Source organism: Chelon labrosus (assembly GCF_963514085.1).
Source record: "Chelon labrosus genome assembly, chromosome: 7".
Taxonomy (NCBI): domain Eukaryota; kingdom Metazoa; phylum Chordata; class Actinopteri; order Mugiliformes; family Mugilidae; genus Chelon; species Chelon labrosus.
In genome coordinates this window covers 12,293,858-12,306,491 of record NC_140343.1, presented here as the reverse complement: position 1 = coordinate 12,306,491, position 12,634 = coordinate 12,293,858, and the positions used below count along the sequence as shown (strand labels likewise).

Below are 12,634 nucleotides of genomic sequence, written 5' to 3'. Positions count from 1 at the left end.
ATTTTCACATTCACAAAAAACAGCTTTGTTGCGCGCACACAAACACACACCGTCCGTCGCTGCCCTGACAAACCATTCAGTCGTGAACAGTGCTACGTCAAAAAGTGTAAAACACTTCTTTAGCTCTGGGCTAGAAACGACTCCATATAATCGAGAAGTTAAAAAAATAATCCTACAGACGGACACGAACGCACAAGAAGACGCGGATTATGCAGCTGAGAGCATCGCTAAATCACACGCGGACACAAAGAATTACAAATACACAACATAAACTTCCACAACTTTAAATGACGTGACTGTAATTTAAACTGTTGTGCTAAAAATACTTGTTGCCTTCACAACCCCAAGTGCCTTAAATGCAAACCCCCAACAAAACTTAAATAACTTTTGAATTAGCATAGAAGGGAAATTAAAACCAGCAAGACTCTACAAACAGACTGCAGGCATACTGTGTGCTAATCGTGTCTCGATTGCAATTCACTGAAGCAATAAAGCCTCCTATTGAGACTTTCCCCATAAAATAATGAGGATGCCGCATTGTCACTCAGTAGGCTGCCTATAAAGTCATCTCATCTGCGACCCTGGCTGATGGAGACGAGCTCCAAAAAATGTGTTGATTATAGATCTCATTGCTATATGCTCCCACGCCGAATTTAAAGCCAAAGGGTTTAAGACTGCATGTGAGGATGAATTGGTGATTTCGACTCCAGACGGACTTGAAAAATCTGTATGGGGAGAAGTGATGGTTGTTGCATATGTGTTAATGAGTCAGTAGTGGGTTTCTATTGACTTTTTAATTAAACATGTGAAATAAAAAAAAACATCCACAGTTATAGGCCGTCAAGACACAACATGATTTCCAGTCTTTCACAGTCTGCTGTCTTGAAAATGCAAAGCTGATGGAGACCTAATTTCAACAACCCCTGAGGTTGGCCACTTTTAACCGAATGACCAAAGGGACAAACATTTACTTTACGCTCAACACTACCTGCAGTAAAACCTGCAGGTTAATTTATAATACTTTATTTAATTCTTATTTATGCAGCTTTTTTTAGATTTAGTGTGAAATCGTAGCTGATCATTATGTAAATCATGCAAATGGAGCTAAGATACAGGATTCTGGAGGAGTCCATGCAAGAGAAAATATGTTAGGAAAAAAAAATGTGACACTTCCTGTTCTTCTACATTGGTAGTCCAGAATACCCTCTGGTTAACTAAACAATTAGAAGACATGATGGATGGGATAGTGGAATGAGGAAAGATATTATGATATCAAACGTGCCTGAGTTCCTGAGAACTTCTCTATCACAGGCTCAAATAAATTCTTCTTCTTGTTCCCAAATATGCAAAACGGCACAAATTATTTCCTGCCTTTGTTTGCAGGCGGTGACGAAGGCGGACGGATAGAAAATGAAATCGGACAAACTTGAGATAAGCTACTGTATAATTAATGGGTGTTTTAAAGCTCATTTGCAAAGATTGTGCACAGGTACTTTGACGGAACTACTTTTTGTCATTGCCAAGGCCTAACTCAGGGTTTTTTATTTCGTTTAATGATTGCAAGTGAAATAAAGGCAGCATCAAAGCAGAAAAAACTACATTTCCTGTTCTAAACTTAGCTGATCATTATGTAAATTATGCAGCTAGAGCTAAGAGTCCATGCCAGCAAAAATATGAGATTGCAGCTCCCACTTGCAGTTCCTAAAGTTTAAAAGGCACGCTGCATGGATATATGGAATGAGGAAAGATTATGCATATGAAGCATGTCTAAGTTACTGAGAACTTCATGACTGGAAACAGTAAGACTTACCATTTGCATCGGCCTCTTTCGTAGGTCCCTCTCCGTGACCAGCCTCTCCTGGTCGGTGACGTAGAGGCCGCGCTGAGCCAGAGCCTGGATGACGGCATCGTGGCCCAGCAGCGGCTTGGCAGCGTCGCTCTTCAGGATGAGGCTGCCGGCCCTGCAGTAGAGGTCGGCGGACAGCAGGAGGCTGGCCACAGGGGGCTTCAGGTGCTCCTGCTCATACTGGTCTGTGTAGAAGGGGTCCTTCAAGTCTGCTGGGATGCTGTCTGTGTAACAGATGGGAGGGGGGAAGCGTGGTTTCAGGTAACAGATTCTACTAAATCCTATTTATTGTAAAATCTGGTGTGAACTGAGAATAAATAACGAGATGAGGAGAATAATTACGAAACCCGAACAATTTCCTATCTTCCATCCAATTATCACAAAGACTGAAGAAGCCCAAGAAATAAAAAGTGAATAATTTGGCAAACTTGAGATAAGCTAATGGCTCGGATTTCTGGCTCCGTGGAGGGTTTTTATTCTTTTTTCTTCCCTTGCGTGCACAGATTCTCTGCCAATAATTTGGCAGAACCACTTCTTTTTATTGCCATGCTTTGACAATATCTTGACATGGATATGTGTGGATAGGCCTAGGCGTTGCTATAGCAACTGCAGGAGAAGTGGAACCCGATCGATTCATCTAGTCTGTATCTCCGCAGCTTCCACCTCCCTGGGAACACCCTTCTCACCGCCTGCCTCATCAAAGAGGGAGGCTGCATGAGAGTGTGTGTGTGTGTTCATCGCCTCAGGCAAGTCCACTGCAAGGGGATAGTCTACAAATAATTTCAAAAACATTGTATTTTTTTATTGCTTTTGTCCTGTACTTTTCTTGCTTGCGTCTGCTGAACAGGGAAGTGGTTGTATGGACAGAGAAGCTCGTGCACGTCCTTCCCAGAAAAACAATATATAACCATGATTAATTAAATGAGATGCTGTGGCTGTGGGTGGAAACATCAAAAAACATCAGCGCACACTCCTGATGCGGAGCTCATCACCAAGTCAACAGCATGAGAATAGATTTCAATTTCGATAACCGCCTGTGTGTGTGTGTGTGTGTGTGCAGAGGAATACGTAGCATGTGGTGAGCAACGCTGACGGTTTTATGCTGCACAACGTTGCCGCCCATCCTCCAACACACACACACACACACACACACACACACACACACACACACAAGTCAATGAATCACCTGCTTTGACTGATCATCATCAACAAGGTCATCTGCAGATGGACTCTGTGTCATTATGGGACAGAAATGCAGACAGCAGACAGCAGCAGCTATGAAGATTAGATCCTCTATTCATGTTGTGGAGAATAACAAATGAATTCAATATCTATCTGATCAATATTTGATCAGATTCGCATCTGTGTAAAACCTATATCGTACTCCAGCTGTTGTGCATCTTCAATATTTAATTTGTTTTGTAGTATTTAAGCTTCTATGTGTGCAGGGAAATCTGTGTGGGTTTCCTTCACGTTCACAATATCCCATTCATCAGTTGTTGTGGCAAATAAAAAAAAGGAGCAGAACAACTGACGACTGGAGTTTAATGCCTTGAACAATATGATCTAAAAACGGTCTTGATAAGGGAACCAGCTTCAGGTCACGATGAATCTCGTCTGAGCTCCGGCTGTGAAGCAGACCGCTGAAGAGGGCATCAGTGTGTGCGCGGAAATAGCCTTTTGATAGCACTTCCTGACAGCAGATGATCTCCCATCTAGCATCTACTTGACTGCATATTCTTGATGCCTTTTTTGCATTGGTGTAATGAGGCAGATGCATGTGAAGTATTCAGAGCAGCGTAGGCTGGGATCTGGAGATGAGCCTGCTCCCCTCTGTCTTTCTTGCACTCTCCCTCCCTCCCTCCTTCCCTCTCTCTCTCTCTCTCTCTCTGGAGGGCTGTATTTTTGGAATCAGCCCATTTCATTCAGGCCTGATTGAAGATACACAGAGGATCTGCAAGGGATCTCATGGCGTCTGGGCTATTACAACACATGGGTGAAGAATGATGCATTCAACGTGAGCTTATTTCAGAGCTGATACGTTTAAGCCTATATGAACATTATGCTTTAAGTCTTATCACGATAAAAGGGCTCATAGCGAATTAGTGAATGAACGGGTGGGAAAGAAAAGATATATAGTTCTCGCACTTTGTATTTATTCATATATTATTAAGCTATAACTATTATTTAATACAGCCGCTGCTTAATAAGCACAGTTTCGCTGTATGCACCATAAAAGTTAATTGGGTGGCCCACATAAACAGATGTTTTCCTGCTGCAGTTGTGCATCATGTCATATTTTTAGTTGTTCCTTTCAAAAGGTCGGGTTGGAAGTGCGCAACCAAAAACACAACATTGGAGAAATCAACCCCCCCCCCTAGATGTTTTTCCTCCGCTCATGTACACAGTGCTGTTTTGCCACATGCTGTCAAGTGATACATGTAGTTGCTCCCCACTACTGGGGCCGGCCGTCCAAGTCTCCACCTGTCGGGGGGGGGAATAGTTTTTGAACGAAGTGATTCTGTTGCATGAGGAAGAATTCAAATAATCAAATCGCAGCACGGACTCTAGGACGGTCTAGAGCACAAGGCGAGAGCACACTAGCCAAATAATGAGACAGACTAGCCATTTTGTTTCCACTGCATTGTTTGCGATGTGGGTGGAGGTTCTTCAGCAGGCTACATCTGTATATTGAGCGCACTGACATCCCATATATAACATTTTAATACTTTAAATATTAAACATAATGAGGAAGTGGTGTAAACTTACTTTTATCTCTATTTTCTTTTTGAAAACTGACTTCATCCTCAACCTATTCTATTACAATAAATGTTACTGCATGCCACACAAGAGCAGCAAGATACTTTAAGAAGGAAAATCATTTGCTCTTTTCATTTACCACCATTATATACTGCTAAGAAGTGCAGCCTTTGTTTTAATTTATTCTTAATTTTGACAAGGACGCAGCTCCCTGAAGGTGACATCATTTGGGACAGGTACTTTCACATCTCAGTGGACATGGCCCTTTTATCTGTCTTTAACTCTTGGATTTTTTTTTCCTAACATGAAATTAATTTAATAAGACCCACAACTGATACTAATAGTATTTGTGAAATGTATTTATCTTTATGGATATAGATCTATATCTTCCCATCGCTTTGATGTAATTTTAAAATGTATACTACAAAAATATTACGCGTTTATTACACTAGTGTCTGCACGAAATTAGATTGCAATGCTGAAAAGGCGCATTTAAAAACACAAATTACAGCAAATTCGTGCAGCTTCTATACAGAGGCACAGCCGTGCACCTACCTGTCCCGTATGCTTTGGCCACCAGCCATGTGAGGCTGCAACAGATTTTGGCTCGGGAGAAGTCGTAGTGCTCAAACGACTTTATCGCCGGAGCAACGAAGGTCTTCTTGACATCCCTGACGTCCTGAACTTCGCCCATATTTCTCTCCCTTGGATTGCACCGTTAAACCCTATGAAGCGACACAACGCCGAAGCATCCCACTACTGGAATTTCATGGAAAAACAGCAAACAGCTGCAAAACGAAGAGATCGAGGGTATTTCCACGAGTTATTCACGGGCTCTTTAAGTCATAAAATGCCAGGCTGGCTGCGCGTTTGTCTGATATTCAGTCTCGTTGACACAATGAGCCGCTACTCTCGGTGTTGTTCATCCATTCTGCTCCCTACCAGTTGAAATGGACTCCGGCGGACCAAGATAGGTCTCCTTGGACTTGAGAGGAAAAACTTCTCTTCGTTTGGAATAAAAACGGCAATATTTCCATTATTTAGGCTCTTTGGAAGCAGACGGCTTCTTCCTTTCACGGCAATATATAATTCACCTAATAACCTAGGTGTGTTTTTGCATTCCCCCCTCTGTCAGTACCGTGATGCGGTTTTCGTGCCGCACTGAGGCTCTTCAGCCCTGCACCTTTGTGGCGCAATACGCATGCGCGAATGGTGCCTTTACTTGTTAACGGGAAAAGGAATACAGTTATTTTAGTCCTTTGGTTTGAACGGTATCTTTACGGCAACACGTTAGCTAAAACGGCTAAAATGTGTCAAGTCATATTAGCCACACGACAGCTGATCAAAAATAATATTTAACCGTGTTAAACAATGTCGGCCGAAAAATACAGCGTGATTGAACAACACGTTGAAGTTTAGCTTTACGATTACGAGTCTGAGCGGTTGAATGTAGCATAAAAGGAATGCATTGTGCTTGCAATTAGCTAGAAATCACAACCGAGGACTGTTATTATTACGTGTTCTCATTTAGACCTTTTAACTGACTGTATTGTGATTCTTTAATACCAGTGTAATCCTCTTTGAGATGTATAAAACCGGGTTAAACTACTGCAGTGTACAAGTCGCACCCAAAATGTAAAAAAATGAACTCAGATAAGACTTAAGGAAAATATATTCAATACTTTGTTGTACATTTAATAAAAAAATTAAACAAATACGCGTCCAAATTGTCTTTCATAAATAAATACACAGAGACCAAGCGAAAAACAAGCCTTTTACATGTGAACTACATTTCCCGAAGCGCGGAATGAGATTACGTCATCGATGTGCGTCGGCGATTGTTTTGAACTGTTGGAAGATTTGACGCGAGGAGGTAATGTGCATTGCTGTTCACTTATATGAAACATTCAGCTACTAAGAGGCTTCCTGGGGTTTGTGGATCATTTATGACATAGTGTTGGTTTAAAATGTGTAATTTTAAAACTGAACAGGAAAGCTTCGTTAAAAATGTCGGTTTAAGAAGAAGGAAGTCGTTCTTCATTTTTACATATTAAAGTATGACGATGATATTTAAGAGTGGATCTATATATTTATATCTACTTTCTTGTGTTTACAGGTAAACAATTTTAAAATGTTTATGCCGAGATCCCTGAAAGTGAAGAGACCTGCTCAGAGTTCAGGCCAAATTCTGAATAAGAAAATCAAGGCTGATCAAGAGGAGGACGACAAAAGTAGTTTAGAGACACCTTCACGGAAAGAGGAAGCCTGTGAAGACAACAAAACACAGGATGAGGCGGTACAAGCAGAGGTAGACTCTGCACATTTGGGAGAAAACTCAGAACATGAAGATGGACACAAGTCTTCCTCAGATGATGAGGAGGAACCAGTTAAATCGTTCAAAAAGAGCCAGAGATGGCCTGAACCAGGGGAGCCTGTCTGCGTGATGTGTGGCCGCTACGGGGAATATATCTGTGACGCCACTGACAACGATGTATGCAGTCTTGAATGCAAAGCCAGCCATTTACTGAAAATGGGGATGGGGACTGGGGCAGATGCGTTCGACCGTAAGGACCAAAACGGAGATGAAAGGACTCCTCAGCCTCGGCAGACTGCAGCCGACACAGCAGCAGGCTACTCTTACAGTGAAGATGATTTCATATCGGGCCTAACAGACGAGCAGGTGCAGCGAATTAAACAGGAGCTGGGCATTGAAACCCAGGGGAGGGACGTCATGAGGCCCATTGTAGAATTTGAACACTGTGCCTTTCCTGCCACTTTAAGTAGCAACCTGAAAAAGGCTGGCTACGAGGCACCCACACCCGTCCAGATGCAGATGGTGCCCGTTGGTCTCGCTGGAAGGGATGTGATTGCCAGTGCGGACACAGGATCGGGAAAGACCGTGGCCTTCCTGCTGCCGGTGGTAGTGAAGGCACTGGAGGTACAGTAGTGCAGCCATTTATTAATTTGTTTATTATTTGTTTTAATTCATACCACAAAACTGCCTATTCACACCAAGATACATTTTAGCCAAAGCATTTCTCAATCTATAGGAACTTTTATTCAGAAGAAACCAACTCTTAGAAAACAGCAACTGTCTGCATGTGTAACTTTTAACATTGTAACAGCCTGACTTCTTGTCCACTGATTGTAAAGGTTTTTGTGACACAGTGTATGCGGTGCAGTAAATCTTGGCCATAACATAAATGTATGCGTCATTTGAATTAATGTGTCTCTGCAGCTTGGTAAAACAAATTCATCCACTGAAGCCTTAGGCATACGGATGTTGGCCCTGAGAACCCTGAGACTAAAATCCCCAAATGGAGCACGAAGGCTACAGTGGCAAGGAAAGCCTTTTAACAATCCCATTAAAAAAAACTTGAGCACCGCACAGCTCATATGGGAGGACCCATCTGCATAAGGCAGAAAATAAAGGGAGGAGGGAGGAAAAAAAGATGAGAGAGAATCAGATGCAAACAAATACTTTAAAGACATGAAAAAGAACCTACAGAGCCAGGAGAATTACTGTGATTATTATTATTATTATGTAGGATGTTACTGTATATGTACAGTAGACATCTTCCTTGCTGCGTTACCAATAAGTAAGAGACTATACCTCCATTATTTGACAGAGAAGCTGCCTTGCAAGGGGCAAAGACGTCCGTCTGCAAAGGAAAGAGCCCAAAGAATCAGTGCATTCTCAAGAAAAATAACTTTCATTACACAAATATAAATTATTTAATTATTCATAGAAGTTGTAATCTGTAACTTCACATCTGTTTTTAGAAGGCAGAACACAGTGCGGGCAGCCCTGTGGCGGTGATCCTGACCCCCACTAGAGAGTTGGCCATTCAGATAGAGAGGCAGGCCAAGGAGCTGGTGATGGGACTCCCGAACATGAGAACCGCCCTGCTGGTTGGTGGCATGCCACTTCCCCCTCAGCTCCACCGCCTCAAGAGCAGCATTAAGGTAAAAATTCTCCGTCTTCACAGTAATTTTCTCTTCCCGGAGTCGAAAGCGGTGTCCTGTGCATTTTTAACAAATGTCCCACATCATCGTGTTGTTCTTCTCTTAATCTCCTTCAGATTGTCATAGCGACCCCGGGGCGACTCATTGAGATTTTGAAGCAGAAAGCACTGCAGCTCAACAAAGTGAAGGTTGTGGTGGTTGATGAGGTATGACCAGTTGTGTGAGGTGTGAAAGAAAAAACATTTGTTCGAAGTTGCACTTCCACAAAAGTGCTGCCAAAGACAAATTTAGTGGCCATGAGGACAGGGGGCCCGAAAGAACAAATGACTGTATTGCATTCAAATGAATCACTAATTCATAGTGGTTGTCTGCATCTAAAGGAACATTTCTCAGTAATTATTACACAAGCAAGTTTCAGCTAAGGTGATATCATGTTTCAAAACATGATATAAAAAAATGGAAGATTATACTGAATAATATCAGAATAATTGTGAAAAACATATTCATTGAAATCAGTTCTTAAAGGAAATCTCTGATGAGGAACTTTACGGTTTCCCCTCTAGGTCGACACTATGTTGAAGATGGGTTTTCAGCAGCAGGTGCTGGAGGTTCTGGACCAAGTCCCCAAACAGCACCAGACTCTGCTGGCGTCGGCCACCATTCCGACATGGACGGAGGAGCTGGCCGCTCGTTTGGTCCACGACGCTGTACGGATTGTGATTGGTGAGAAGAACCAGCCCTGTGCCAACGTCAGACAGATCCTGCTTTGGGTGGAGGAGCCCTCCAAGAAGAAGAAGCTGTTTGAGATCCTCAATGTAGGTTTTAAACTCGAGGTTTCCATTTTTATGTGCGATTTGGAGAGGTGCAGATAAAAAACACACACATTCACATATAGCCTCAAAAAGTTAATTTAGGGTGAAGTAGTTTACACTGCTTTCTTTAACTGGTCAGTAGTTGTTTTTTTAGTTATAATTGTACTCTGTGTAACAAAAATGGATCACCTTCTAAATCACTCAGTCTTGACACCCACTGGTGCCATCTTGGTATTTTATTATCTGGCTGCCGGACGTGGGAATTCCTTAAGCTCCAAGGACCAGTCTCCCCACTACACCATATTTAGACAGCCATTGCTGCAGCCCTGGCCCCTGTCTGGAGGAAATGGGTGGGCCCAGAGCCATGGCCCCGCTCCAGGAATCCCAGCAATGGCTTGCACCATTTACACAAGGCAGCACAGGAAGACTCTGCTTTAGTTATAGCCAGTGAAAAAGTGCTGTTTGGCCACAGTTTGAGTAACAAGAGGCACTTTTCTTACAGGGATGTTGTTTTATTGTTTTTGAACCGTGTTATTAATGACAGCTGTTATTTAATTCAGCCCAAGAGTGGAATGGTTGTTCTCTGGACAGAACAGGGAAAAGTGAGTGGGTGTTGCAGGAATACTGTGGAATTGCAGGGTATTAGGCTGGGATTTGGATGGGGTACCGCAGTAAAATCAAAACTCTGGAACTGACTCAGAAACATTTCAGAATCAGTTGTTTCATATGTTGCAGCTCTTACAGCTGGTATACACCGATCAGGCATAACATTATGACCACCTGCCTAACATTGTGCCTACAAAACAGTTGTGACTCATCAGAGAATGGACATGTTCCTTCTGAGGGTGTGCTGTGGTGTCTGGCAACAGAATGTTGTTAGTGGGGGAGTCTTTGGGTCCTATGGGTTGAGGGCAGGAGCCTCTGTGGACCAGGCCTGTTCCAGTACATCCTACAGATACTTGATTGGTTTTGGATCTAGTGAATTTGGAGGCCAGGTCAACACCTTGTGCTGTTCTTCATGTTTTTTCAGTTGTTCCTAAAGCGTTTTTTTTTGCGTGTGTGCCTGTGTCAGGCTGCATCATCCTGCTGGGGATGTCTGCTGCCATCAAGGAGTGTCATTGCTATGGGGTGGGGGTGCCTGGTCTAGTCCAGGTGGGTGCTACATGTCTAAGTAACATCCACACGAATGCCAGGTCCAAAAGTTTCCCAGTGGAACATTGTTTTGTCACAAGACGGTCAGTGTCATTCACTTCTCCTGTCAGTGGTTTTAATGGTGTGGCTGATCCGTGGCATGAAACTTAATCAGAGAAACATAACATGTTCTCCTAATAGATGTAAGAGAGTGAATGGAACTCAATTATAACGTTACCTACCGTGCTGTGCAAGGCAAATACAGGTATTTAGGCATTTCCTGAAATGGCTAGGACATGTCTTGTCAATGACAAGGCATAAATTGGGACCAGGTAATAAGAGGAAGTTTTCACTCACCCAGCCTCTAGCACAGTGACTTACACACAGAGAGAGAGAGTTAATATATGAATTAGTTTAGTGTGCCATATGGAAATGTTGTGAAATCTAATGTTATTATTCTTGATTTCCCAGGACAGTAAGCTGTATCAGCCTCCAGTGGTGGTGTTTGTGGACTGTAAACTGGGTGCTGATCTGCTGTGTGAGGCGGTCTCCAAGGTGACGGGCCTCACTACTGTGGCCATCCACTCTGACAAGAGCCAGTGGGAACGCAACCGCATCCTAAGGGTGAGTCAGTGGCCAGTGGCAGACAGAAAAGTGGATAAACACCAGTGCTCCCATGTTTGGTGCCCAAGAGTGTTGCTCCTGATTAAGCTGCAGCTTGAAGTTGACGGTCAGCTTCAAGCTGCAGCTGTTTTGTCTGTGTATTGAATTCAAAAGTTTGTTGTGATATTAGTGCAGACAGGACAGTGAACTTTGAGAACAGATTAGCATTTTTCCAGGACTACAACAATTAAGAAAACATGAAACTGGAGGAGAAGTAGAGATTTATCCAATTAGACAAGGTCCAAAATAATCCAGATTAAACTCAAACAAATGAGAAAATAAGGTGCAGGTTTAAACATACCATAATAACCAATAAAGGTTAGGCCACAGTGTAATATTTTCTGTGTTGTGTCTTCAGGGTCTTTTGGATGGAGAATTTGAAGTCGTGATCAGTACGGGGGTGCTAGGCAGAGGACTGGACCTAGTCAATGTCAGACTGGTGGTTAATTTTGACATGCCAAACACGATGGATGAGTACGTCCACCAGGTTAGTCAAGCAGCAATGCATAGCACTATCTTAATAACTTAATAACTGTGTTGTTCATGTATTTCTAACAAGGTAGAAGTAAAATAATAATAATAATCATGCTGGATTAGGAATACCAAACTGTCATCTTTATCTCTATCATTTTTATTCCTTGCTGTTCAGATGGGTAGAGCAGGTCGGCTAGGGCACAGAGGAACAGCCATCACCCTCCTCAACAACAACAACAAACGGCTGTTCCTGGAGGTCGTGAACCGGGTCAAACCCACGGGGTCAATTCTCCCCCCTCAGCTCCTGAACTCACCCCACCTCCACGAGCAGCAGAGGAGGGCGAGACAGAAAACCAAGACGGGACCCGGGGACACGCTGGTTACCAAGAACAACCTAATGGACATCATAAAAAAACACGACCGTCGCAAGAAGTAGCGAGTACCTCCGATCAATCCTGCAATGCTGCCTATTTATTGAGTCAATGCAAGATGTTTAGTTTGTATATAGTTTTGTTGAAGAAGAAAAAAATAAATTGTGTTTTCTGAATGCAGGTTTTGTGAAGTTTGTTTCTTTTTAACTTTCTATTTTCCTCTGCAGATAGAGTTAGAGAATATTAGTTTTTATTTAAACTGTGGCACATTCACATTACATCACATTTTAAACGGCTGAGAGCTAAATTTAGAAGGGAAAACATGATTAGCTCATTTCTCCCATTGGTCACAGTCCTAAACTCTCATGAGGTACAATAAATACTGTAATTATGCTGCCACCTAGCGTCAGTCTAACGTCCCTGCAGACTTAAGCCATAACATGACGTAATGACTTCCGGATGTTCAGCCAATCAGGTGTCAGTGACGGGGACGATTTGAAATCGAGGCGGGCGAAGGCGGAAGCGAAGAGGAGACACTTGACAATAAACAAAAGTTCCTCTGTCTGTTAGCGAGTGCGGTTGCTAATATTTTATACGAATGGATCTACAAA

The 12,634-nt window shown here is 42.7% G+C and overlaps 2 protein-coding genes across 2 annotated transcripts in view; one reads left to right on the top strand and one right to left on the bottom strand.

The window, feature by feature from the left end:
• camsap2a (calmodulin regulated spectrin-associated protein family, member 2a) overlaps window positions 1-5,725 on the bottom strand; it is a 44,833-nt gene extending 39,108 nt beyond the window's left edge. The window contains exons 1-2 of the mRNA XM_084548548.1: window positions 5,162-5,725; window positions 1,811-2,070 (exon numbers count right to left, since the gene is read on the bottom strand). Coding sequence (XP_084404674.1) covers window positions 1,811-2,070; window positions 5,162-5,300 — 399 coding nt within the window. The 5' untranslated portion in view covers window positions 5,301-5,725. The remainder of the gene's footprint in view (window positions 1-1,810; window positions 2,071-5,161) is intronic.
• A 718-nt stretch (window positions 5,726-6,443) lies between these two features.
• Window positions 6,444-12,191, top strand: ddx59 (DEAD (Asp-Glu-Ala-Asp) box polypeptide 59). The gene is made up of 8 exons (XM_084547621.1): window positions 6,444-6,479; window positions 6,723-7,544; window positions 8,390-8,572; window positions 8,689-8,778; window positions 9,136-9,387; window positions 10,987-11,139; window positions 11,537-11,665; window positions 11,828-12,191. Exons 2-8 carry the CDS (start codon window positions 6,738-6,740, stop codon window positions 12,086-12,088), a joined length of 1,875 nt encoding a protein of 624 aa, XP_084403747.1. The 5' UTR covers window positions 6,444-6,479; window positions 6,723-6,737; the 3' UTR covers window positions 12,089-12,191.
• The last annotated feature ends 443 nt before the right edge of the window (window positions 12,192-12,634 follow it).

What these genes read in the sequence shown, in the direction of transcription:
- ddx59 (XM_084547621.1), top strand. Translation starts at nt 6,738, where the DNA reads ATGTTTATGCCGAGATCCCTGAAAGTGAAGAGACCTGCTCAGAGTTCA. An exon ending in TGGTAGTGAAGGCACTGGAG is followed by an intron (nt 7,545 to 8,389) that starts GTACAGTAGTGC and finishes ATCTGTTTTTAG; the next exon opens with AAGGCAGAACACAGTGCGGG. An exon ending in AACGCAACCGCATCCTAAGG is followed by an intron (nt 11,140 to 11,536) that starts GTGAGTCAGTGG and finishes TTGTGTCTTCAG; the next exon opens with GGTCTTTTGGATGGAGAATT.